The sequence below is a fragment of the Anopheles funestus genome, chromosome 2RL, assembly GCF_943734845.2.
Source record: "Anopheles funestus chromosome 2RL, idAnoFuneDA-416_04, whole genome shotgun sequence".
In the NCBI taxonomy this organism is placed as follows: Eukaryota; Metazoa; Arthropoda; class Insecta; order Diptera; family Culicidae; genus Anopheles; species Anopheles funestus.
The window spans coordinates 45679066-45705465 of NC_064598.1; the positions used below are offsets into that span (position 1 = coordinate 45679066).

The 26400-nt window shown below is 42.7% G+C and overlaps 5 protein-coding genes across 18 annotated transcripts in view; 1 reads left to right on the forward strand and 4 right to left on the reverse strand.

Annotated features, from left to right (window-relative positions):
- The window catches only part of LOC125762387 (neurogenic locus notch homolog protein 1-like), a 169927-nt gene that overhangs the window by 59084 nt on the left and 84443 nt on the right, over window positions 1-26400 (reverse strand). The gene's annotated exons all lie outside the window — the stretch shown is intronic.
- On the reverse strand, window positions 127-1700 carry LOC125762397 (mesencephalic astrocyte-derived neurotrophic factor homolog). The gene is made up of 4 exons (XM_049424432.1): window positions 1270-1700; window positions 1060-1184; window positions 845-986; window positions 127-775 (listed from the first exon to the last, which is right to left on the reverse strand). The coding sequence occupies exons 1-4, from the start codon at window positions 1376-1378 to the stop codon at window positions 609-611; spliced, it is 543 nt and encodes a 180-aa protein (XP_049280389.1). The 5' UTR covers window positions 1379-1700; the 3' UTR covers window positions 127-608.
- Window positions 2478-4296, reverse strand: LOC125762391 (argininosuccinate synthase). The gene is made up of 3 exons (XM_049424423.1): window positions 2936-4296; window positions 2753-2859; window positions 2478-2684 (listed from the first exon to the last, which is right to left on the reverse strand). The coding sequence occupies exons 1-3, from the start codon at window positions 4002-4004 to the stop codon at window positions 2586-2588; spliced, it is 1275 nt and encodes a 424-aa protein (XP_049280380.1). The 5' UTR covers window positions 4005-4296; the 3' UTR covers window positions 2478-2585.
- Window positions 4379-11778, reverse strand: LOC125762390 (fasciculation and elongation protein zeta-2). The gene is made up of 5 exons (XM_049424422.1): window positions 10710-11778; window positions 8505-8863; window positions 8192-8440; window positions 8022-8108; window positions 4379-7939 (listed from the first exon to the last, which is right to left on the reverse strand). Exons 1-5 carry the CDS (start codon window positions 11228-11230, stop codon window positions 7857-7859), a joined length of 1299 nt encoding a protein of 432 aa, XP_049280379.1. The 5' UTR covers window positions 11231-11778; the 3' UTR covers window positions 4379-7856.
- LOC125762376 (uncharacterized) lies at window positions 12386-26075 on the forward strand. Of its 14 annotated transcripts, XM_049424399.1 has the most exons (11): window positions 12386-13029; window positions 14661-15615; window positions 15706-19839; window positions 21143-21366; window positions 21449-21768; window positions 21867-22455; window positions 22926-23129; window positions 23218-23397; window positions 23515-23854; window positions 23926-24089; window positions 24171-26075. In XM_049424399.1, the coding sequence occupies exons 2-11, from the start codon at window positions 15592-15594 to the stop codon at window positions 24262-24264; spliced, it is 6273 nt and encodes a 2090-aa protein (XP_049280356.1). In that variant the 5' UTR covers window positions 12386-13029; window positions 14661-15591; the 3' UTR covers window positions 24265-26075. The 14 variants fall into 14 exon arrangements, with proteins under 14 accessions (XP_049280356.1, XP_049280343.1, XP_049280341.1 ...); XM_049424386.1 differs by having other exon boundaries at window positions 12386-13173; window positions 14661-19839; XM_049424384.1 differs by having other exon boundaries at window positions 14661-19839.

Below are 26400 nucleotides of genomic sequence, written 5' to 3' on the forward strand. Positions count from 1 at the left end.
CGTCATACTTTAAACCAGTGACGTTCAGCATCATCATCGCCGGTTTAGCGTTCGGAACCATTCAGCAATATCAGCGCGATCATTATGCATTACTAGTAGTAAAACCAAACGCAATACAAACTGAACTCATTTTGAACGGTTTATTTCTTTTTTTCCGAATCCGAACTTTTACATTTCAATTTCGTAACACTTTTCCGTCTTTTACGTGGGGTTAACTACAAGTGTTATGTTCTTCACATTGACTTTGTTGTTGCCCAAAAGCAGGGTGCCTTGCAGGTGTGTGCACCGTTTGCTCATCAGCTAACCTTCTTTGTCGTCCCCATTACTACAATATTTCTGATTTTCTTCATATTTTTGCCACGTACACGAATAAAGGAGCACCGTAGACAACGAGGTTGCATCCACTCGGGTGTTTCACTTCTTAAGACGCTCTCGCGATTAAAACACATAAATAAATAACCATTCAGGTGGTGCTAATGCTCGTACCTTAGTAGGCGGCGGGTGGTTACAGATGGGGATGGCATGACAAGACAGCTAGTGGTAGTAGTAGACACGACAATCAGGCTAACGATGAGCAATGCGAGATCCATAGCAGCCGGTGACGGTTGTTACAGTTCCGTCTTCACGAACTTGTGCTTCAGCTCCTCGATGCGCTTGATGAAATCAGTCTTTTCCAGGCACCCGTCACATTCCTCATCCCAGTCGGAAAGAATCTTCTTGAGATCGCGTACCTTTAGCTTCTTCAGATCGACATTGTTCAGGTCGATTTGTTTGTCTGTGCAAGTGGAGAATATTATATTTTCATCACGATGTAAGTATTAGTTGCGTTATAGCGCATACTTACCGTATCTTAAATCACAGATTTGTGCGTCCTTCTTCTTGAGTTTCTCGCAGATTTTTTCGGCCGGCATCGACCAACTGATTGGTTTGGATAGCTCACCCAAAATACCGGTGGCAGAATCTTCCATCCCTCCAAGGTAATAGCACTGCAAATAAATATTAAGGAATGAGATGTTCCAACGCTATCATTTTAAATTGATTAAAAAAACAACAACTTACGAAACGCTGTTCCTTGTTTTTGGCCTTTTTACAAAAGCCCCGGAACTCGTCCTCTATCCGTTTGGTGTCCTGTTTCGTCGATTCGTCGAGTGTTTCCACGAACATGTTTACCGCATTAACACATACTAGAATGGAATCCGGAGACAGTGGCCAATTTTGTTAACAAAAGTTGCATTTTGATTAGTTACTGGTTGGTGAAGCCAAACTTACCCTCACAGTCGCCTTCCCTTAGCGCGATCGTGTGCGGAAGCAGAACCAGTATCAGCCCAATTGTGCCCAGTAGCACTAATCGGCCATTTAGAACACTACGTTCAACCATCCTGTGTTTGTGTGTATGCGCCTTTAGTTTGGTAGAATATCTGGCAGGGGTGATTATTTTGTTCCTTAATTATACGCCTAGCCTCTGTTGGTCCCGGACTGTGAGCAGAACGGTAATTCCCTTTGTCGATGAACTTCGTGTTCACGTTCTTCGGAACCACAAACTATAATGCTCGATCTTGTAGTGTTTAAGTAACGGTAACGAAAAAAGAAAGATCCGTGGCCAAATCTGATTTGGTATCGTCACGGAATTCAGATTTCTTCCCGGCTACAAATATAACGGAACGCCAAAGACGACGTGTACCTGTCGAATTGGCTGACAGTTCCCAAGTAGTAAATCTTTATACAGGGTTCGCTAGCACGGAACCACAGCAAAGAGCAGAGCACAAGAAAAAAAAAATCATGCATCCCAAAATCTATTTATTGCGGTTAATGTTTTAAACAAATTGCCATTATAATTCCTCACAAGAGTAGGTAAAAGTTCTGTTTTTTTTTCTAATTCTGTTTTCTAGGAGGGCTTTCATTTCATATTTTTCTGATCGTGGGTTGCTTTTTGGGGGACTTTTAACCTAGTGATGGGTGCCCGCTGTGAAGGACTTTTCTGTTCCGGACGGATTGATACTACCGGATTATTATTGCTCAACATGATGAGTTGTTTTGTTTTTTAAAAAGACGGTTTGAAAATATCAGATGAGCGAAAAACAGAGCCGAATTGTATAAAACAGTAATTCATCGAAACCTTACATCAATTAGAATTTATGACGAATGACTTCGTATTCTATTCCATATTGAGATCGCGAATCGCGTAAACGAAAGTGCAACTAGGTATTCCAAAATTTAGAGAAAGAGAGAAAGACAAATTGAATAATCGTAATTTGTAGGCCTTTTAACTGCGAACATGCTTAATAGCATATTTTCCTCTTAAAATAAGAAAAAAGAAAATTCTTCTTCAAAAAAGTAAAGAATATCCTCTTGGAAAAATTAAAGAACGGACAATTAGCTAACACTAACCCGGCATATTGAAGTGGAAGAATGAATCAAGGAAGAAACCGAGATCTAGCTAAATGAGATTCTGGAAAAAGAGATTCAAACACTTTTTATTGCTGTATTGAAAACTTAAACCTTTTATTAGAAGATGTAATTCAAAATAAAATCAAAGAAAATCGTTGTTTAGTATGCATCAATGACCATCTTACACATCGCGTGCTTTAGATGAGTTTCATGTCCGATTCCGTACGGGAGAAATGTTTGGTCATGTTGGCCGTTCCAAACACTCGATGATGTTCTCTTAATCGGACAGCATTAATCTTTAAAGAAGAAAGGTCAAATTATGTTAATGTTGTACATTTTATCAATACAACGAAACGGGCAATACCTCAATGAAACCTGTCGATGAGTAGGGCGAAAAATTACCATGCACTTCCATAGATGCCAGTTCTTGGTTGTACACGGAATTTATCGACTCTCGAGATGTGACCATTACTGTTATTACAAAAACATAAGAAAGAAACAGTTTCACTCAAAATCATGTTTAAAGCAGTTTCATTTTCTTTCTTACCGTGACCCTTAAACATTTCAACTACGACCTTTCCGGACACGTTCTTCTGCGACTCTAGGATACACTTGCGTACGTATTCGGCTTCGGGCGCATACCAGTATCCGTTGTACACGTAATCTGCCATCCGATCAGCGAGATACTTTTTCACCCGCAGCACTTCACGGTCCAGACAGTAGATCTCCAGATCCCGATGGGCACAGTGAAGCACTGTTACACCGGGTGTTTCATAGACACCGCGTGATTTCAATCCGATGTATCGATTTTCGACAATATCGATGCGCCCTACACCATGCTCACCACCGGCTTTGTTCAGGAAGGCAAGAATGTCCAACGGTTTCTCCATCGTACGACCACTAACTAGCTCCGTAACGCGCACCGGCAATCCTGCTTTAAACACAATCTCAGCAACGGTCGGTGCGTCCGGTGCACGGGTCGGAGATTGGGTTAGCTGATAGATCTCCTCCGGTGCTGCCACGGATGGATCCTCCAAGATGCCCGATTCGTAGCTGATGTGCATAATGTTAGCATCCATTGACCAGGGTGCCTTCGGGGTGGCACTCACCGGTATGTTGAATCGCTTCGCATACTCCAGCAAATCTGAACGCCCCTGAAAACGTTGACAGAACGTTTCCATGCGCCATGGTGCTATGACACGAATCGTTGGATTCAGCGCATAACAGCTCAGCTCGAAGCGGATCTGATCGTTACCTTTCCCCGTGGCACCGTGCGAAATGAAGCTGCAGCCTCGCTGTGCCGCAACATCCATCAAACCTTTGGAGATGCAGGGCCGTGCCAGTGAGGTTCCGAGGAGGTAGCGATCCTCGTAGATTAATCCCATCTGCACCGCTGGCCAGACAAATTTTTCCACGAAGAAATCCTTCATGTCCTTCACCACCACATCGGAGGCACCGATTTTGAGTGCTTTTTCACGTGCCGCTGCAAAGTCTTCCGTTTGACCAACGTCGGCCATAAAGCAGATCACCTCGTAGTCTTGCTCGAGCAACCATTTCAGGATACAGCTCGTGTCCAAACCACCCGAGTATGCTAACAGAACCTTTTCTTTGCTCATCTTTTTTTTTTCTCGCCGTACAGCTAACTAAGTAGGCACGGTTCTTGTTGATCTTGGCTTTGGTCGATCTACACTGATCTAGTCGGCGACTGAGAGGTAACTGTAGCAACTCATCAGCAGTATGCGCTTCGGATCGGTTTAATTCGTTCTGCTGATAATAACCGGGATCCTCACGAACGCACCCCAATCCTTCGTGTGTCCATGCTTACCCAGATTATCGCCCATTTCTCGACAATATTTTGTTGACCTTGCTAACCCGCTACGGTGGGATTCTAATCGAACAGCTTGTGGTGAGACAAACCTTCGCAACATTAACAATAGTTCAAACGCCCTGGAAAAACGGTCCCCCTCCCCCCGAAAAGCAATTGTCAATGTTCGATTATTTCAAGCAGTTTTATTTGCCCCATTAAATGTGTGGTATGTATTTTTGTTTTGTTTGCTGTTTGTTCTTACATTTCACTTGGCTCGTGTTGACATTTGTATTAACACCCAATGTACTAAGATACTTATTTATCAACGTTTTACCATCGGCGCATCAGCGTATGTGCACTTTTCGACTACTTCTGCTTTGACTATCTGCACCTTCTTATCTTTTTCCATCTCTATTTTCTGCCTTCGTCACCCATCTTCATCTTTCCTTATATTCTCTCTTCCACTACACTATCTTCTTGTTTCTATTGCACGCTACCGTCATGCCGTTTTATTTCTATTGCAATTTATTTCTTTCTTATTTATTTATATTAAATCATTTTATATATTTTTCATCTAGAATTGAACATCCCTTCACATTCCATCTGCCTTTTGCTATAGCTGGCTTCTGACTCACATACATTTTGCATTGCAGACGCTCAATTCGGCGCTCGATCTTTGGGAGAGTTGGAGACGTATTTATGCTCGCCATTCCCTTTGCGGTCGGATTTGTGAACGAGATAATTTCATTATCTATTGCTATTTTCTTACACAATGTAACGAGCTTCTTCACTGTCGATTGAAGTCTTCGTAGTCAGTATGGGCTTTTTTTTAAATTATTATTTAGTTTGCATTTGTTTTGGTTTCATTTTGCTTTGTTATTAGTAATCTTGTTCTTTTTTTCTATTTCTTTTAATTTTTTTTTTTCATTTCTTCTTTCATGGTTCTAGACTTGTAGTGTTTTTTTGTAATGTTTTTTCCTTCTTCTTCGTGCTTTCAGAAGCTTATCAGTATCAACAAGATTGGAATTCATTTAAAAATTAAGCCATGTAAAAGAGTTTTCTATTTCTGATCCTTCAAACTGCGAGACATTAGTGTGTTTTTTTAGGCGGACTTCTTCTTGCTCTTATCCTATTGTTCGTCTGTTCATTATCAGTACCGTTGCTGTAAGATGAAAACAAATACGACGTTTGTATAACTGAAAGCGAACGTATTGCGCACATCCACCAGCAGCATAACGGCAGCAGCAAAGAAGATCGAAAGAAGGCATTGTGTATTTTGCATCGATTTTTTTTCTCCGTTTGTGTTTATATCTTACAAGTTAATTGAATACATATGTTCTACAGATAAGCTACAAAAAATGTACAATTGCATTCAATCATTTCTGAAGCCTTTACGATTAGCAACCATCCGTTGTAAGCATTCATGATAGTAATAATTTGACGAAATCAATATCTTTCAGAGACAACTGTTTACAATGCGTAGCCTAAACTGAACATGCATGCAAAGGAACATCACGCAACAGTGATGGACCACCACACGGACACAGAGATCTTTACAACATTCCATTTTAAAACCATCATTGGTTTCTGTATTCAACTGACCGTCTTATTCTTTCCACATATCCCAATTATCTCCTTGTGATTCCTTTTCTGTCTGTCGTCCACCGGTTTTTGAATCCACCGAGCAGTTCAAATTATGGAAATTTAGGAACCGGCGCAATTATACCCTTTGTCTGCTTCTATTTCTTCCACTAACTGGGTTTGGGTGTTCTCACCAGTTTTCTTGTTCGCAAAATACGTTTCTATTAATGATTTCATTTATTTTTATACTTTAAAGAGTATGTGACAAGACACTAGAACTACACAAATCTCGAAGCTCTAGAGAGTGCGCGAAAATGTTGGCGAAGCGTATCTTTAAATCTTTAATACAAATAATTAATCAAAATTATATGGCATTTTTCTCATCTCCCCAATAGTGGGATGAACGTGAGAGTGAGTTTGTATCGTTTAAATACGTTGATATACCAAAGAATAATAGTACGACAACGTGAACACGTTCATGAATAGATCGTTCACGATACGCTCTTATTACGATACTAAATAGCAAATATGAATATATATATTTTCACCGTTGTTGTTCAACGCTAAAGCCTATCGAAAATCATATCATATGTGCCTCTCTCTCTCTCTCTCTCTGTTCCGTAACAACTACTATTGCTCTCAACTTAAAGCCCAACGAACAACAACGAAAACCAAAGGAACTACAACAAGGAAAGAAACCAACACAAATCGTATAATTAAAAATACCTGAACACGTTATAGCGGACTAAAACACACAGCTTGTTTGGCTTTCGGCTGTCGATTTCCGATACAGTGCCGCACATTTCAACACATCGTATGACTAGCGTTATGCGAAGAGAAATAAATTCTCCACGAAAGCAAGCTAAAACCTTAGCTACATTCGGCTACATGTTTCCGTGACTTTCTGTTCTTCTCTGCAGTCTAACCAGAATGGCAATATGTTACTTATTCGGCGAGCACCCAGAAGGGACATTCAATTGCACCGCAAATGGGAACCGAACCTCAGTGCTGATGTGTGCACTGATGTAAGATCTGATCGCCCTTTGCCTTTGCCTCAGGGGAATGATCACAAACTCAACAACATCACGTCGGCGGACCATTCAACGGCCTGATGGCGCTTACCCTGCCGGACTATATTGGAATGGTTGAGACTGTTACTGTATAGCTCGCTGCTAGTTGAGCTTCACAGTATGTATGAAAACTTTCGTGTGTAATGTCAGGCTGCTGCTATACGGTGAAAAATTCGAACAGATAAAAGGGCAGCATTATTTTTGTTTCCATGCGTAAAAGCACAATAAATTAGTGGAGTATTATAGTATTTCCCTTTCCGGGGTAAAGAAATGTATTTCCCTTTCCGGGGTAAAGAAATGTAGCCTATGTTTCTCGTAGAAGCATTAAACCCGGTCCTACAGTCCTATGTGCGCAGCTTTTTTTTTGTTTTCTTTTTTTTGTATTACCTTATATAAAGGGTGTTAGAAAATTGTTACGACACTGTATGCTACGTGTCTGGCGAGATAAAATATTATAAACTTTGATTACAGTATTGCATTGCACGTAGGTGTGTGTCATTTGCAGATGTGCTCTACCCCTTCCTGCCTGTCTGCATACATGGCGGGCTTATAAAACCATCGCATCGGTGCCATCGTTTGCGACGATGTTCTGTTTTCTTTTTGCATTTGCTGTTGTGAAAATAAAAACACAACCAAACTATAAATCACATTAATCAGCGCTAAAAGATGCTGTACGACGATAACGAAGAAAGTAGCGTTCCCGGCAAGCAACACTTACCGGAAGCACCTATTTTCTATACACTAGATAAATAGCATCCTGATTACCATTTCCTTTTCCGACCGTCTGGCGCTACCGGGGTACACTACAATAATCTTTGCGCTTTTGATACCGAAAGTTAGGTATTGTTTTTTGTGTGTTCTTATTTTGAAACTATTCTGCTAGCATTATGAGAGCTTGGAAATCGTGTACAAATTACCTACATCCAATAACGGCCCAACTGCGTCCAGATACATGTAAGAGCGTCATGGAAAGCAGACGATCCTGGTCGGAGAGGCCCGATGGCAATCGCTTACGTCGGACACAGCACCTTCAGAATGTAATCCGTCAAAAGTGTAGGAACGGTAGGGCTGTCTTCATTAATCGCTTTCAGTACTGGAAAGAAATGAAAAAGGCGAATAAAAATGCTGAGTACAAAAGCAACTGAAAGCACAATGCAATTTGAAACAACGCTTACTTTTGATCAACACTTGGAGTGTTTGATTATCGGGTGTACTGTTTAGCTGGTAGGGAATAACTGTGGTGAGATACTTAGGATCCATACCTAGAGAAATGGACGTTTGTAAAAGAAAAAACAAACAAACATATAGTACGCATATAAGGGGCAACATTTTGTTCTCTACTAACCCGTACTGTTTGCTGCACCCGTAGGACCCTTGCTACCTGCTTTTCCCTTCTTCTTTTCTACATGGTACTGACGGCGACGGTTCTGTACGGCTAGCAGCAACGAAATGAACGTGTTCTTCAGCTCCTTCTCATACTCCAACTCATCGCGCAGCGCTAGCTCCGAGATAAGCGTCTCGGAAAACTCACGAATCAGTACCTCCATCTCCATGTACAGCTCATTCAGCTGGGTAATCGATAGGGAACGCAACTCTAAAAAGTGATTTAACCAAAACGTTAATATCCATTTTTAAAAACCCACAAAAGTGCAACTTACTCTCTTCGTACAATGGGGAACTGAGCACTTCCTTCGCCTTTTCAATCACCTCATTATCGAGCTGCCCATCTTCCGAGCCAGTTTCGTCCATGATGTCATCGATCTCCTTGATCACTTCGTCGGCCGTTTTGATCGGTTCGTTGTCTGCGTGCAGCCCACCGAGTATGAGCGCATGCATGTCAAGATCGTTTGCAACCGCTTCATCTTCCGAGCTAAGATCCTGAAGCAGATCATCATCCGGTGTGCCTGGTTTACGCATGCCAAGGTTCAATGCCGGAACGTGCATCTGACGCGCGTATGTTTTCGACCAGTCAATTGGTAGAATGTTGCCAAAGTTGCCAGTAATAGTCCACCACATCCTGTTAAATGGTAGTTGAAAAAGTTTGATATATAATGTGAGATAAACTTTGTAATTTGAAACCGTACGAAATACACTAGCGAAGGGCAAATTCTTTTATAATGGATTGCAGTTAAAAATTGCTCTACTAACCAAATCATTATGAAACTATTTGAATAGTATTTTAATTAATAAAAAAAAGTAAACATAGAATGGTCGCCTTTATTTAAGTAAGGATGAAACCATTAGCAATTAACTGTGTTAGCTTATTAACACGGAAAGTGGACATTTTTGTTGCAATAAATCTTTCCTCGTATTGGCCATATATTTTCCGACGCTGCAGCACTTCTATTTAGAACAATATAAAAAAAAGCTACTACTAGTTCAAGGTCAGTGGAAGGGGGGAACTCCAGTTATGGGCTTCGTTACGGTTGTTGTTACAATTCCTTTCCGGTAACTGGGTCTCTGCATTTTTGTCACTAATCCTTCCGTTTGTCCACAACGCTGTGGACAGTTTGTGAATGCCTTAATGCCTTTTGGCATTTCGAAAACACGTTGCACGGTGTAGTATGTTTTCTTTTTCTTACCATGAGTCATTACATGCACATGCACAACTATGAACAGTGCACATGTTGAACGTCGTATCGATTGTGTTATTGGTAGCAAAAAGTAAAGTAACCAATCTGCTAATTTATTCAATGTTAAGTATTACGTATTGTTAAGCTTACGTATGTAATTTAAAGCAAAAATATCCTTTTCATAATCGGGCTACAATAGAACATAGTGTGTAAATACGAATATAATTGTTTTTATTACGAACCGGGGCCCATGAAATCAAAAATGCAACCAAATCATTATCCATGCTATGCACTGCCATGCTCTGTAGCTTGTTAAGTTACCATCGTAATAGATTAACCAAAATTTGAATAGAGACCGCCAGTACGTTTTCGAGCCTGCCGGTTAGCGCGTATTACATAAAAAAAACGTAAAAAAGCGTCGAAATAGCGCACAAAAAACCAAATAGGAAAAAAATGAATACATTTGCTGCACATCGATAGGTATCACAAAATCGGATTGCATAAAAATAGCAACACAAATGTCTTGTCAATGTTTTGCAGCGATATTGAGGAAAACCCGAACAGCATAGAAAACTGAATGTGTGGAATATTGATTTTAGCACATAACATACGCAAAAGGATGAACCCGCGGCTGGTGGAAGTTTGTTATTATAACAATTGACAGCAAAAAAAAGTATATATTTTTTGTATGTACACTCAGGTGGGAAGAAAATAATACCGATTATAGTAGCCATTAAATGCATGCGTTTCCCATATAACGAAAGTTTGTTTGCAAAGTTTTCGCACTGTGCTTTGTATTGTTGTTCTTGCGCAAAATGTCGTGTTTTTTTTTGTTGTTTGCTTTTTCGCGACGTCGAACAACACAGCGCTATCGTTAGTGATTGGTAATTTGAACAGCAGCAGGCAGGCAGGCAGGCAATTTTATGACAATGGGGGGGCGTTGTTGTGCCAAAACTCTGCACTGATGCTTTCTTTCTTTAGGGCCAGCCGTTCACGAGCAACGTTCATTACAAAGTTGGAGAAAATGTGTATCAGTGGCTAAATAAATTGCTTTCGTACACCTCCGAATGGATGACGCCTCTCGCTACCATCGGGAAATAAAATTAAACTGATGACTAATTTTCTTCAATCACTCTCGACCTCCGTTCATCGCAGTTGTGCCGTTGCGTGGTGCATATGAGCACAGACAGTAAAAGAGTGTCTCATGTTTCATTTAGCCTACTAGATCCCAGTACCCTTTGTTTGTGGCGCGTACGCGGTTTACGGATGAGGATGGAAACCCACACTTACTGGCATTCGTTCATGATTTCCTCCTGTGAGCGAACCTGCACCGGGGCCAGTTCCTCAACGGATTGCTCGTAGTTGCCGAAACATTTCGTGATCTTCTCGTCGAATGTGTTGACCAAATCCTCCAGACTGCCGGTAAAGGCTTCCGCAAAATCTATGTTGTCTTTGATCGGTCCAACCTTAATGTTGTTGTTGTTGGCGGTAGTGGTCGTGGTCGTGTCGCCTCCATTTCCGCCACGCACCGTATCATCCCCGAGCAGCAGGTTGTCGTTCAGCTCGTTCAAATCGTCATCTTTCAGATGTTGCTGCTGTTGCTGCTGCTGGTTACCGTCGAGCGAACGGAGCGATTCTTTCAGATTGTTCAGATTCAGGGTGTCGCTGATGGAGACGGCCGCTGCCTTACCGTTGGTGGTAACCACATTCGACGATTGGTACTCGACCGGGCCCCACTCGTCACTCTCCTCGAACTGTGCCAATGGTGCCTCGAATTTGAGTTCGGCCATCTTATTAGCCAGGTCCCGCATCACTTTTTTTATTGCGCAAAACTATACACTCGCGTCTTGGGGGTTGGTGGTGAGAATGTACGGAAGAGTCTACGTTCGGGGTTGGTGGTGTATTCAATAATGGGCAGCTATCGTTTTCCGCAGCCTACTAATGGATGGAGAAACACACATTCGCAGCGGAAGGGTAGGATGGCAAGCAAATCACAACACTCGTTTTTTTTTCTTCCGGAGGGGACACTGCTACCAAACTTTCTCTCTATACGTACACACACACACAATCGCGCGCCCCTGCTGGCTATCAAATCCGATCAAATAAGGTTTGATTCTATATCACCACGATCAAAAACAATAGCTGGCACACACTTTTACATAAATCTAACAACACTAGCTAGTTCCACGGCCAACGCACTACCAGCAGTGAACGATTACGCCGCGACAAAAAGCACTATGTCGGTCGGTCGATATCGCAGTGCCAGGGCAATGTTGTTCGTTTTCTTGCGTGTTGAAAATTCTGCACCAAAGCAGCACCCTTTCTGAAACCATGTCCAATGTTTTGCACAGAGCAGGCAGGCGAGAGTTTTCTTTCTCCAGTGAAACATTAGTGCGAGCGAGACAAAATAGTCCCCCTTCGACGTGCACTGTGGACGGTCGCACGGACACGACAACGTCATCTGCGGATGACATTTTGGGAAAATTAACTTTTGATTTACAAAATTGCGAGAATTTTGCTATTTGTTCGGTAGCGGCGATTAGCGTTGCACAAATATTTCGTGTACAAAAGATTATAAATGGCAGAAAAATGGAAAAGTAATAAAATAAATTATATGCCACTATTTGCTATGCTGCATTTACGTTGCACGTGTATGCACTAGTGTTGACAAGTTCTTGAGAGCGTGTGCTGTTATCTTTTCTAAGAGAAAAGATCATTCAATGGGTATGGTTTGTTTGCCGGAATCAGGCATCTTGTAGTTATTTTTTGTGTTTCCATTTTTATTTCTTACAACTCTTTCTGCATGATGAAATTTTTAATATTAAGAGTTATTTAACAATTATGATCTTGTAGATAGCTAATTTCAACAAGCATTGCTATATGAGCAACATTTTATCACTGGAATGGATAATATATTTCCACAAAGTAGATAAACAATTGTAAAACCTACTGTACCATAATGGGACCCATACCAGTTACCTGGCCAAAAATGTTGCCTTTTTAACCATCCCGATGTGCTTTGTGATCCCCTTTTCTAGCTGTGAAGCGTAAATTTAAGCCAAGATGCACATTCGATCAAGTTGTTTCTTCAGCATAAAAAACTTGGTCTTGCAAATGCAGAAAAGAACTACGTGATTTTCAACGTAACAGTGTGTGTGTGTGTTGCAAAAACAAAGAGAGCGAGCGTGTGTCGGGAAACAGACCGAGCGAGAGCGAGAACTCTTTGCACACTCTTCCTTTCATTCCTGCCAGCCCTTAACAACGTGCTTATCGACGCTCCGCACACACACACATACTTCCATAGTGTGTGAGGGAGCGCGCGCAAGTGTGTGTGTGTGTAGTTGCAAAGAGAGTATGCGAAGAAAATCCAGCATTGCACACTCTTCATCCCGGTACTTTTTGTGGTACGCGCACAGGAGAGGACATCAGGAGTTGGGCACAGGAAAACCCAATGCCAGTCCCAACTTTTGGTCTACCGTCCTGGTTGGTGTTGATGTGTATTGGACGCAATAGACAATCGGTGGATCGTGCAGTGTTTTTTGGGTGAAGTGAAAAAACAGCAGCACCTCCAAAGCTGTACCCACCCCTTGCTGGGTTACCAGAAGACGAGGTAGTTTTGTATGGCCGTTTGTCGAAAAATGTGTACTGTGCGGATGTAGGGGATGATTGTTCATGCTGGCGAGTCGTACAGCCAGAAGAAAATGTCGGACGTGTGGTGAAGATCAATCGATTTGATGCTGACGCGAATAGTAAGGTAGTGTGGCACACCAACAGTACACCGAACAGCCGAAGTAGTAAGCAAACGCATTAGCTCTTCGTTTTTCGAGACGCAGCAATATTCTGCATAATGGGAAAACGCTCTAGGGGTTGTAACATACTATTGCGTCGAGAGGTGCGGTGATGATAATATTATCGAGACACCACGACACACCGTGTGTGCGAGAGCAGATTGGCATTGATGATATGCTGCTGCTGTTGCGGTCTTTGCAGTGATGTGTGTGCTCTGCTGTATGTGTGCGCGCGTTAGCAAGATTCACCGACGACAATGATGACGGTGAGTGATGATGGTGATGATATCCCGCAGAAGGTGATCGTGCGTGATTATAGCGAAGAGCAGCCCTGGTGAACGTTGACGTGCGTGTGTACGTGGGGAGAACGTACCATAAAAAAATAAGCTGCTGGCGAGGCATGTGGGGGCTGCTTGGATTTCGATAAGAAGTGGTAATCTATTATGCTGGGTAAGAAATTCGATCCCCCTTCCAAGCCGGAGCAAAGTGTAGTGCATAGAATTCAGTTTTCCCACCGTCTCGGCTATTACGCGTATGTGGTGCAAAATCTTTCTCCACCGGAAAGTAGGACCCCATCCAGGTGTTTGCCAGAAGGTGAAAATGAAAGGTGATGAAATCGAAAGTATTAATGGCCCACAACGCGAACGTTGGTGAGGAGAGTGACGAGATGACGAGAGGAAACGGTGCCCACAAAGCTTGCTCTGCGTACATTGGACTGCTGCACGCAGAACCAACGGATCAAAGCAGCCCGTTTACACGGGTAGAGGAAGTATTTTTCCTTCATTCTGCTCACTCGCTATTCTTCAGCAGGGGCACACTACTGTACGCGACATTACTGCTGCTGCTGCTGCTCACTGTTGTGTGCGTATGTGTTGGTGTTGTGTGCGAGAGGAGCAGCGTTTATCAGCATGGCCGAGGAGTGTGCTATTTGATGCGACGACGAGCCATTTACCCAGCCGGAGAGTGTGTGTAGTGTGTGAAATAGTTAGTTGCTCGATCGAAGAAGAATTTTATTACGCCTGTGTTATTTTGTGGTGCTGAAAAGCGTTTCGTCCACCGTTACAAGGTGCAGAAAAGATAGGCATATCCTATAATTTGGGTACGGGAAGATTGTCCCAGCTTCCCGTAAAAGAACCAGCGAGAAGCAGGGTTCGGTAGGGCGATCTTCGCAGGAAGAAAATTGGTAGTGTGCAGCGAGTGTTACTTGAATTAGTTTGACACTTGAAGGTTTTATTTTCCCCCCTTTGCGTATTATGTGTTCCTTCTGTGTTGGGGATCGTTGCTATAGTGGTTTACTTGTTCTTCTTCTACCAGCAGAGCGAGGGGGGATGATGTTGTTCAACATCGTCATCCGCTATTTTGCAGCCCGTGCGTGAATAGCGAATAGTGGATGAAGTTTTTCTTTTATTTTATAGCTATTGTGTTTTTTTTCATCCGCTGATTTCCCTTTCAGTGTGAAGCTGTACAAACGAAGGATGCATTTCGGCACACCGTAAAACGTACGTGTGTGTGAGCATTATATAGTGTCGATAAACAGCCGCGTAGTGTTTCTTTGCTATGCTGTAATTTCTGCAGCAAAGCAGTTTGTTTGTGCATGAGGCAACGGAATAACGTCGAGTGTGAGAGTGTAATAAGAAATCATTTGGATCCCCCTAGCAACTATAACCATACCATGGTATGCTTAACATCATTCTGCTAGTATATTCCAGCATCGCAGTAGCAGATGTGTGTGAAAATTTTGTCGAAGCTAGTAAGGGAATTCTTCGTGTTATAATGATTTTTAATCCGAGTGGTGTGTGACAAATACTTAGCGACCTGGAGACGAGCCCTACCATGGGGCTGAAGATGGAATTCGATCGATCGATCCGTAATCGCGTTTGTTGCAAAAGTACGCCTAGTGTTGAAATACGACAAAAATAAGAAGCGAATAAATACGTAGCTTCGGAAAAACGAGTGAAAGATTGTTTTAATAAGTTTATGCTGTTGCTGCAAATCGTAGTCTCTGCTTCCCACCATGGTTCTTTCATTGCTCTGTGTCTTCTCGCTGCGCTGAAAAGTGGTGTGTGAGATGAGGTGAATAGCGTGAATGTGAGTCCACTTAGTAGGTGAGATGAATAAAGTGAGCCAGCTGTGTGTGAATACAGCGCGCGTTGAGGGCGAGTGAATCCGTAAGGGTGAAAAATAAGAAGCGAAAACAGGAAGGGTGATTAGAAGGCAAAAGTGTGTGTGTGTGTGTTAGTGTACTGGTGAAGGGATCCCGCAAAGAAGGGATAGGATGGAACGTTGTAATGCTGTTCATAGCAGAAACAGATATATTAGCATCGTTGGTAGACACTGGGTGTTAGCAGGAGCTGTACTATAGAAAAGTCCTATTGGTGATACACATGGTCTCTTGCACTACAGTGAAGGTATATTGAAAAACTAAACCGCGATAGGACACGCGAACGATGGATTACATCGGTGATCTGCTTAATCAAATGTCGTCCGCCTTCAACCAGGAGACGGCCATTCCCAAGAAGGAGGAGATCTCGATGGATGAAACGCTCAAGTGGCGCGCGCTCAAGAACAATCAGTTTGCATCCCGGACCCGACTGCCACAGCAGCAACCAGGTAGCGCGGGAAGCGGCACGCGAAGTGGATTGGCCAACGGACGTAAAAGTGTGGCGGGTGGGACTGCGAGCGGAAGCACCTCCAACAGACAGCAGCGACGCCCACCATCTGGGGGGAACTGTAACGATAGCAGCAGTATCACGGACGACGGAAGCAGATCTCCGACGGCACTGCTAGGAGATAACGGAAATTTGACCCCCGACATTGCCGATGAGGAGGACATTGAGATAGAGATAGCGAAGGATATTAGCGGCGAAGAGCTGCAGGAAGCGCTCGGGCTCAGTCAGCTGGTTGAGGTAGAGTCGGAGGAATTTGGAGGTACGCTTGAGGTTGAAGATCGACTAGAAGCGGTCGGGAGCGGTGACGATCTACTGAGGGACGAAAAGAAATCTAGTCCAACGATGGAAAACCTGCATACTGATCAAGGTACAGATGCTGTGGTGGAAGATTGTAAAACAGAAGACATGATTGACACGAAGTTGTCGTTGGAAGTGCCATATAGTAGCAGCACGAGCATGAGTCCTACTGTCCTAGTGGAGCAAAAGGACACAATCAATGAACAACTAGCAATGCTACCGAGTAAATGTGACACGGATGAACCGGATGTACCGATGACTAATATTTTGGAAGATGCTATTGCAGCTGGGAGTAGCACACGTCCGGATGTAGTTGAAGCTATTGATCTACCATCATTACAGAGTAATAAACAAAAAGACACCGATTGTGTTGGTGAGGATGTTGAAGAGTTTGATGGTGTAGAAAAAATCGCCGAAGAAGCCGCAGCAGATGATCACGTAGAGAATGATTCTGTGCTAGCGGATCTGGACGATGTTCCAATGCTGGAAGATGATGAAGACGATGTACTCATTATTAACACGGATGAAGCAGACGAGGTGGTAGAGCTGGCAGAAACATCAAAAGAAGACGAAGAGGACGAAGAGGAAACGACAGACAAGATCGAACCATCGGAAAATGGCGATCATACCACGACGACGGTTGTACTACAAAAAGACGACAGCGTTGAGTCGAAGGAGGAAGTAAAAGAAGCAACGGAATCACAACCGAAACTCCTTGTCGAAGAGGATATTACTGCAAACAATCTAACTGATAATGTTGAGGAAAAATTTCACCCAAAGAAAACTACCGATGGAAGTCAGGATGAGGATCGCGATCGCAACATTACCGATCGCTCATCCAACGATTGTGATGAGGTGAAATTTTCCGATTCATTGAAAACATCCTTAACCTCCACATTGGCGATGGAAGGTGATCCTCGATCACCGGCAAGCGAAAAAGTTGAAGAAAAGACTGAATCTATGATGGAGGAAAATAAAACCGTAGAAAATGAATCTTCTCCGGACAAAGAGATCGCTAACATTTCGTCGGATGTATGTACCGAAAAGGCAGAACAACGTGCCGGACGAACGACGCGAAGTAAGAAAGGTACGGTTGGGGTTGGATCGGTTGCCAACACATCACCGTCGGCAGGCATTGCCGGCATAGCACACTCGCAAAGACGATCCCAGCGCTTCCAGAAGGATTCAAGCGTAGCGTCAACTGATGGCAAATTGAACGGGGAAAATGTCATCGAGCCGACGGTCGTTGTAAAAGAGGAAGAATCGGACGAGACTGTGGCGGCAAAAAAACGAGCTTCCGTTGGAGCAGCGCCTGGTGGTGAGACAAAGCTGAAAGCAACAGCTAAGTCTGATCGTAGCTTACGCAGTAAGCAGCAAGGAAACTCCACCGTTAGTCAATCAACCGTCATGACACGTCGCGCTTCGGAAACGGTTAAACCATCTCCAGACGAAGCAGCCGATGGGCAGGACACTGACGCGGACAAATCGATCGTTGGCCGTCGGGGAAGAAAACGAATGAGTCAGGATCCATCGGCAGCATCGTCGGTAGTTTCAAATGATCCAGTCACACGCACAAGGGAAAAGTCGACACGCGACGAATCGATAAAGGGCGAACCAAGCGCAGCTGGGCAAGGACGAACTAGCCGCTCGGGGTTTCCCTTGGAACCGGACGAAACCGATACCGGTGGCAAAGAGATACAAGAAGCACCACAGCAAGAAAAAACGATCCAACAGCCACCACAGCAACAACCGCAGCGTCGTGGACGAAAACGGAAAAATCTAAACGTCTCCGACAAAGATAGTACAGCAACAGCTGTTGCTTCGTCGACTGCTTCCAGTTCCGGAACATCAAACGCAGAAAAACCCCTCCTCCATCCGTACAAACGTGCGGCTAGACAGTCGAGGGACGGAAGTGACGGTATCCTTGCCTCAGCTCTGGCACGTCGTGACAAGGTTAATTCACAGGGTCGGCTCTCGCGTCAGATCAAGCTGTCCGCTAAGATCCTAGCCAATGAAGAACTCCGACAAGGTTACGAACAGCAGAACAATGGACGGATCATCCTTGGATCGGAGCAATCAGTCGCTATCGGTCTGCATGAGGACGATCTTTCGACGTCGGATCGTGATCGCCACTTGGAACCCGGCCCGGAGAAACAGCGGAAGCTGGCCCGAGAAGTTACCGAATCATCGGTAGCAAGTTGCAGCACGATCGGTAGCAGTACGGAGGATGTAACCGTGGTTTCAGTTACTTTACCACCTCCGAAGGCTGGCCCATCTGGGACAGCTGCTAAAAGAACTTCCAGTGATACTTCGTTGACCCAGCAGCAGCCCAACAAGAAGCTTATAGGGCCTTCTCCTTCCGAACGCACCATCGTTTCGAAGCGAATATCAAAACCAAACGCCCCAACTGCTCCCTCTTGTCCGAACGTGGAGACATTCTTGCAGGAGGTACGTTCGATGCGTCTTGGTACCAATCGATCGCCGGAAGAAAATCGTAAGCTCAATCGTCGACAGCAGAAACGGATGGTAAAGATGAAGGAAAAGTTCATGAATTCATTGAGCCTGCGGCACCGTAGCGCCCAACAATCACGCAACGGTACCGATGGCGATGAGTTCGACGTGGAACAGTCCGGTGGTGAGTCAGAGTCGAGCGGAAGCGAAGCAGACTTTGTTCCATCGCAAAAAATTGGAACGGTCGGTAAACCGAGCGTTACACTGCGACTTCGTAAACCGGAAACACTGTTGGAAAATCATACCCGTAAAGTAACAGTTCCTGCTGGCCGTATACCCTTAGTGACGCTTCCGAAAGGTGCGTCGGGTATGCCGAAATTGAATGTGAATGCAGGCCGTGCGATCCCTAGCACTAATGCACACGTGCGTCACGTTGGTAAGCAATCGAACGGCGGAAAGTCAGCTGCGGCGAATGGATCTGGAAGAGTACGTCCCTCGTCGAGTGCTGTGATTTTACCTGCCGCAATGACCACCTTGGGTGCACGATCGTCCTCGTCAAAAACTATCACCAGCACGTATTCTACCACAAATCCCGCTGTCAGTGCGATGCTCAAAGATAAAGAAACGGAACAATTGCAACGCTCATTGCAACGACTTGGCTGTGAGGTCACTCTAATACCCACGACGGTCGCAGGACGTATGGCTGATACACGCCCGGTGTTCGATACTACATCAGTGGCTGGTTCATCCCGGTCAGCAGCAAATGCCTGGCCATTAAGGCGCGTCAAAGATACGGCAGTACCACAGCGACCTCGCTTGCAACAGCACGCAAGCACACCGCCTATACTTCCTGGTACGACATCACCGAGCTTGCAGATCGTGCTGGGAAGTACAGGATCACCACCGGTGCAAGATTCTTCCAGATTGCTGTCATCCCGAACGGCACCGATCGCTTCACCATCGTCGGAAACGCTAGTCTGCCATTGCCGTCAAAAGTCGGACATTTTCGTGGAAAAAACGGTCGGCAATGGGTTCTGCACGGCGATAGACGATATCGATGGTCAGCAGATTGGTTGCTGCAACGAGCTGTCGAACGATCTGCCGAACATGTTGCGCCCGAGTCCGATGGTTAGCTTTCAGCTTCTTTGCAACATGCACCGGAAACGGTTGGAGGACCATGGATGCTGTGCCATCTGTGGAAGGTTTTGTACGCAGGTAATTGAAGATTTTTATTTTTGCGCTAACATATTGTTCATGATTAGTAGAGAAAGTGAGGTGATGCATCCAAATTTGATGGAATTAAATTTTCTGTGAAAACTATAATAGAATGAACATTTTGTTTCTCCTCTTCTAACGGAAGCTTTGTGCTTTTCAGGGTTTTTGAATTTAATTAGAAGTATTGGAAGAATATCTGGATTCTGTTTGGGTTGAACTGGAATGTGTCGAGATAGATCTGGAATCCTTTATACATTCTTCTACACAAACAATCATACATTTGAAAGCTTTCAGTATGTGAGTTTAGAAATCATTGAACCAAATTCCAAAAGTGCCTGAAATTGGGAAAGATTCAAGCTCTACCTGAACACTTTCTAGTTTAACGTGAACAGAACCCAGAAATGGTTGCGGATGCAATTTAGCTCATTTAAACATTTACATTTTTTTAAGCCAATCGTTTAATAGTTAATCCAACATATTTGAGGTCATGTTGTTCTCCAGTGCTCTGATAGCTTTTTATTTCCTTCAAACAAACGATTAGACTGCAGGAAACCCACTAGACGTGTGGGAACACGTGCAAAAGAAATAGGAAGGAATTGAATGACGTTATGATCAACTGCACAATTTTCATTTGTATTTCATAACCCATATGCAACAGAGAGTGATTGCTGTAGTACACACTCTGACCAATCGGATCAATTCGGACTCTGCCGCCAACAGCGATTTGAGTTGGCTGCGAGAGCGAGAAAAGGGGGTTAGTTCCGCATAGGTTTATTATTAGAATTCGGTCAACTTACTGTTCGGTCAACTCCGTTCGTTGTTAGCGTATGGAGTGAAATCTCAAGAACGCATTTGTTTTTTTTTCACGATTTCTGTTGTAGAAAGATTACGAGTTCATTGCTTTTGTTCAGTATAAATGATGGAGGATGGCAAATATGAAAAGTGTGTATATTTATCGTAGAATTGATAATGTTCGTTCTGCTTAGGGAAAGCTGTACAATTCATATTTGGGGAACTTTTTATTTTGCTAAATCTAGTACGGGGATTAAAGTGTGATGGAGAATTGTTATCAGTAGGGTTAATTATTGACTTTTACGTTTTGCCATCAGCACGTAGTAGGTTGATCGAATATGTGTCTTAAAGCAGAAACATTCCATGGTCGAAAATATGACTAAGTTTTATGCAAAACCCGTTTATGGATATCGGTTTTTTTTACTGAAAATTAAATTATTTTATCGAATTCAATTATACTTCCCATAATTTACTTGATTTCCTAACAAAATTTGTTTGTTCTTCTTCACAGGGTAACTTTGCAATGTGCAAAAATGCACATATTTTCCATCCGGATTGTGCCGATAAGTACATGCTCAACACGCCGTACAATCCGGCCCGTCCGGAGGATTATGTAGCTCCGACGCTGGTGCTAAAGTGCCCTCACTGCAACCAAGAATGTCCAAACAGAGAAATCGAGGTGAACATTCAACTAACATCTCCTCCCGTGCTATTGCCATCCCGAAAGAGTATAGTGTAAGTGTACCTGGTAGAGATTGCCTTGAGTTAACTATTTAAGATTGTTTAATAAACTGAAACATTTTCTCTTCAACTGTAGCAAACCTGCCAAAATGACGGTTTCGAAAACGGGTGGCACCAAAGCTAATGGTGTCAGTGGATCAACCAATGTTAGTGAGAGTTTCCGTACGACCGTCAAATCGCTGGTACCGAGAAGCCTAAAGAACATGTTATCGGTAGATCACGGTGCTACAAATGGCAGTGGTGTTAATAGTGCTCACGCAACGACCAGTAGTGCTGGTAGGATAAGTTCTGCCAAAGACGCCGGTACGGGTGGTACGAAGAATCGTTTCACTGCGAAAGATTTCTCGCATGCTGTCTGCACGAAGAAGGATGATGCACTCGTTTCGGAAATCATCAGTAAGTGTACCGGATCACATACTCCGAGCAGGAGTTCATATTAATTCTATATTTTCGATTGCCTTGTCATCTTTTTCCTTTATTTCTACCTCGAATAGCTTCCGGATTCGATATCGAGACACGGTTTCGAGAGTTTCATCATGGTACCTGTTTGCATGTCGTGTGTAATTACGGTACGCTTGCAATGGTCTACCTAATCATGTGCCGTGCCCGTTCGGTGGATTATCTTAACATTGTCGATCGGGCACTGCGTACCGCAGTAATGTGTGCGGTCATTGGTTCGAAGTGCGATATCGTGAAGCTGCTGTTGGACAGTGGTGCAGATGCAACGCTCAAGGGTCCGTACGGTATGACCGTGTTGCATTTGGCTGCGAAACTTGGACAGCACGAAGCTGTACGTACGATACTGGAGTGTGCACGGCAACGGTTGACCGCACGCGACCTGATGGCATTCGTGAATGCGGTCGATAATGGGCGCTGGACTGCTCTTGCCTGGGCAGCTGAGAACCGTCACAAGCAGACGGTTGAGCAGCTGATCTCGATCGGAGCGGATGTGAATGTGTGCGATCGATTGAACAACACATCACTGCATTGGGCGGCACTGTCCGGTTGCTCCGATACGCTGTACCTGCTGATGACCAAGGACTGTAATCCGAACCTGCAAAATAACAACGGAGAGACACCACTGTAAGTGAGAGCAATCAATGAGTAGAATTATTTTTATCTTTCGGAAAACATATGTCTTTAAAAATTTGGCACCATACATTACACAAGGTGGCAAGGTGCCCCTCAAGACTCTTTAAGACTGAAGCTGAACGAATTTTTGATTAAAGTTCTAATAATTGCACACTATTTTCAATTAGGACATTTCATTAATAGTAATTAATAATTACAAAGTTGCACATTTTGCGTGATTTATTTTTTCATATCTACCAAAATTAAAATTAAAAGTTTCGTCGCTTGTTTTGCAGCATGGTTTTAGAGACTTTCATCTTTCGTTTTTTCTTCCTATGTTCCTTGATTTGCCTCTATATAATATGGCATGTATAAAAAAAAGTAAAGCAAATGTTTTTCTTTATTTCTTTTTACGAGTAAGGTTTTGCTATTTTATGGCTTAACAAAATTAACTAATTGTTAAATTTATTTAACATCCACAGACATATCGCTTGCCGCCAGGGTCATGCTGAAATTTGTGTGGTACTGCTAGCCATGGGTGCTTCCTTGAATATTCGCAACACTTCCAATAAACTCCCGCAGGACACGATCGAGAATCCAAACAGTGAATGTGCAAACATTATAGCAGCGAACGTAAAAATGCGCAATCTATCAAACAACCTGAAAGAAACGCACATACTATGCAGGTATGAAGTATTTTAAACGTTATTGATGTTTTTAGAGAATGGTATAATTAATTCTTTTCTCTTTTTTATCTCTTCCGTCAAAATGCAGTGATATATCGAAGGGTAGGGAACGCCATCCGATACAGGTCGTGTACTATACCAGAGGTAACAACGATCGTCAGCTTTCGGTACCGAAATTTAAGTACATACGTAGCAATGTGCAGATCGATTCTCTCATCACAATTGACCCTAATGCACGCAGCATGCCCGTTTGCTCTTGTGTGGATAGGTAAGATGATTTGTTACATTGGTGAAAGGACAATATATTTCGCTCTTTTGTTTTGTATTAGAACTGAGAATTAACAATTTCCTATATTTTTTTGTCGATGTTGCTGTATTGATGTAGCTGTACATCGACTCAATCGGAGTGCCTCTGTTCGGAACGTACCTGGTATACCAATGATGGAAGGTTGATGAACGATTTCAACTACCTCGATCCACCGACCGTTATCGAGTGTGGTGATCTGTGCGATTGCAATCGGCGGTTGTGTCGGAATCGGGTTGTGCAGCATGGTCTCCATATACCGCTCCAGCTGTGCTACATCCCTGGAAAGGCTTGGGGTGTACGTACGATGTTGCCTATACCGAAGGGTAGCTTTTTGGTTGAGTATGTCGGGGAGATACTGTCGGATGAAGCCGCCAATCATCGGCTAGACGATAGTTACCTATTTGATCTGGGCAATGGCGTAAGTAGAACCCAACAAGCCTGTAAAAAAAGGAAAGTTTGCTTAAAATGTTACATTATCTTTCAATACAGTTTTGCATCGATGCCAGCGCGTATGGGAATGTGAGCCGATTCTTTAACCATTCCTGTCAACCGAACGTTTCGCCAGTGTCCGTATACTACGACCATAAGGATCAGCGTCACCCAAGGGTAGCACTGTTTGCCTGTCGCGACATTGAAGCTCAGGAAGAAATATGGTAACGTATTATATTTAATCTCTCGATTTCGTTAAAATGCATCTAAATACAACGCCTTAATCATTGTGTTTATGATTTCAGCTTCGATTATGGTGAAAAGTTTTGGATGGTAAAGCGAGGCTCGCTGGTGTGTCGGTGTAATACGGCCAAATGTCGGTATCGGCAGGTGGAGTAAAACAAATAGATGTAAATGAACGACATTGAATGCAGATTGCACAAAACAGGCAATGGAAAAAATCGCGATCGTCTTTTACCAAAGTGACGATGAATTGATATTTGGTACTGTGTGGTTCGAGCTGAAGAAGGATAAAAGCAAACGAGATGAGAGTAAGATGGTGTAATATTTATTTATTTTTCTATGCGTCGTTAGCTAATTTGGAATTTAATATGGACAGTAGGTGATTTGATAGTCAAAGTAAGGGATCGTTTGTTTTTCTTCCATAGGGAAGCGTACACACATGTACAAAAGTGTGAAAGTAGGTTTGCACATATACTTTGTATATGTATATGTACACACACACAAAAAATACGAAGGGAGAAGTGATTTCTACAGCATGATTTAGAAAAGATAAGTGTGAATTGAAATTCTAACAAAAAACACGAGTGATGGGAGGTAGCGTTGAGAGCATCTTTGCAGCATAATTAATCGTGCATCGCCATATCACAAACAAAGATGCAAGAAATGAGTAGAAAAAATGCGTACTCTAATTACTTCCCGTGTTTATTTTTTGTTTTGTGGAATAATCTTTTTTTGGGATGTTTTCGATTACCCTTATTATCGATGTTGCCATGTTCTGTAGAAAAAGGAACTGCAATAAGTGTGGATACAGTCGCACAGTGGGCAAGGAAGAATCAGTGTTTTAGTTACTCGTTTAATGACTAACGGCTGGCTGTCACAGCAACAACAATGCACAAATAATCGATCCCGTTCGACGATTAGTTCGGTAAAATTATGAAAAAGCCATGTACGTACATGCATGTGTCGATGTTCGTGTGAAATTAGCTTAAGACTTTCTTTACTAGCATAGTATTTAGGTTAATGTTTCCGTTTAGACTACAAAGGAGACGATAAGCAGATTATGTTAGGTATTAACAAAAAAAGTATATTTGCCATATTTAGTTGCCACCGATTTTTCTTCTGAGATATAAGCCGACAAGAAGCATACGTAGAAAACAGGGATGGATGCGTGCGTACGTAAAGCTTTATATTGGAACGGTTGCCATTCGGTTTTAGGAGACTGTGAGACCTTACATTTACTATGTTTTAAATTAAGAAATATTTGGCTGCTTTTTCACGGATGAGACGATATAAACGAAACAAAATTGTTTGTTTGTCGCTAAAATCAAAACCAAGGAATTCATCTAATCACTGTACAACTCATACCATCACTTTACACCAGGCGAGTAATTTATCCTTAGAACAATATGATTTTTTTTAATTGTTTATTTTTAATCACATTTCGTGGTCGTTTTATTCAGGTTAGCAAAATAAAAACAATAAACACACACATGAAAATAGATAATGAATAGTCCTATGTGAATCATATTTGTCTTTAGCGCTATGATACCAAAGTCATGGAATCGTGCGATTCTTATTTAGTGAGATACTATACTTTTTTTGGCAAATGCTTTACAGTTTGTAGTAAATACCTTTACTAGATTTCACAGTATCGATCGTACGTAGTTCCTTTAAGTAGTTTCATAACGGTACGTTTAATGAATTTGTTTGTCTTGCTTGCCAATTAATTATGCCATAGCAAGTGATGCGTGTATTGTTTGATGCGAAAGGACAAGGACACAAATCGATAGATAGATATAGAGGGAGTGAGAGACAGAGAACAATAGTAGAAGAAAACTAGAGGGAAATGCAAAATAGAAGAAGTGAAGTGGGAAATGCAAACAGAGAGCTATTAACATATTTAGTGTGGTAGATACAAAGGCATCTTTAAAAATTGTAAAGAATAAATCAATGAACCAGCAATGCAATACTGCACTCGTTACTATCTTTTTCAGTGTTGCTGCGTTGGTATAAACAAAGAAAGAAATAAAGCTCTTTTAGTATTTTATTTTAATTCAAACATTAAATTACCGATTGATATACTTACTGATGATAACATCAAACGATATTGTATTATCATTTCAATGTGCAGATAGATGATGTAGATAGAGTCTATAAGAGAATGCTATGCTAACATGGGTGTCTTTCGCGACAGGCTCAGTACTCTGAAGAAAATACTAAATAATGACAATTTTCTATACAAATTTTGGAGCTGCCAAAGGCGCTCATTGGATCATTTAATTTTAAACTGGC

Excerpts from the sequence above, each read along its gene's own strand:
- LOC125762391 (XM_049424423.1), bottom strand. The coding sequence starts at position 4,004 with ATGAGCAAAGAAAAGGTTCTGTTAGCATACTCGGGTGGTTTGGACACG. Across the intron at positions 2,860-2,935 it reads TGAAATGTTTAAGGGTCACG|TAATGGTCACATCTCGAGAG; the intron begins GTAAGAAAGAAA and ends TTGTAATAACAG. Across the intron at positions 2,685-2,752 it reads CATCGACAGGTTTCATTGAG|ATTAATGCTGTCCGATTAAG; the intron begins GTATTGCCCGTT and ends TCTTCTTTAAAG.
- LOC125762376 (XM_049424386.1), top strand. The coding sequence starts at position 15,655 with ATGGATTACATCGGTGATCTGCTTAATCAAATGTCGTCCGCCTTCAAC. Across the intron at positions 22,456-22,925 it reads AACAACGGAGAGACACCACT|ACATATCGCTTGCCGCCAGG; the intron begins GTAAGTGAGAGC and ends TAACATCCACAG. Across the intron at positions 23,855-23,925 it reads TATTTGATCTGGGCAATGGC|TTTTGCATCGATGCCAGCGC; the intron begins GTAAGTAGAACC and ends CTTTCAATACAG.
- LOC125762390 (XM_049424422.1), bottom strand. The coding sequence starts at position 11,230 with ATGCGGGACCTGGCTAATAAGATGGCCGAACTCAAATTCGAGGCACCA. Across the intron at positions 8,441-8,504 it reads TTCCCCATTGTACGAAGAGA|AGTTGCGTTCCCTATCGATT; the intron begins GTAAGTTGCACT and ends ATCACTTTTTAG. Across the intron at positions 8,109-8,191 it reads GGGTGCAGCAAACAGTACGG|GTATGGATCCTAAGTATCTC; the intron begins GTTAGTAGAGAA and ends CCATTTCTCTAG.
- LOC125762397 (XM_049424432.1), bottom strand. The coding sequence starts at position 1,378 with ATGGTTGAACGTAGTGTTCTAAATGGCCGATTAGTGCTACTGGGCACA. Across the intron at positions 1,185-1,269 it reads AAGGGAAGGCGACTGTGAGG|TATGTGTTAATGCGGTAAAC; the intron begins GTAAGTTTGGCT and ends ATTCCATTCTAG. Across the intron at positions 987-1,059 it reads AAAACAAGGAACAGCGTTTC|TGCTATTACCTTGGAGGGAT; the intron begins GTAAGTTGTTGT and ends ATTTATTTGCAG.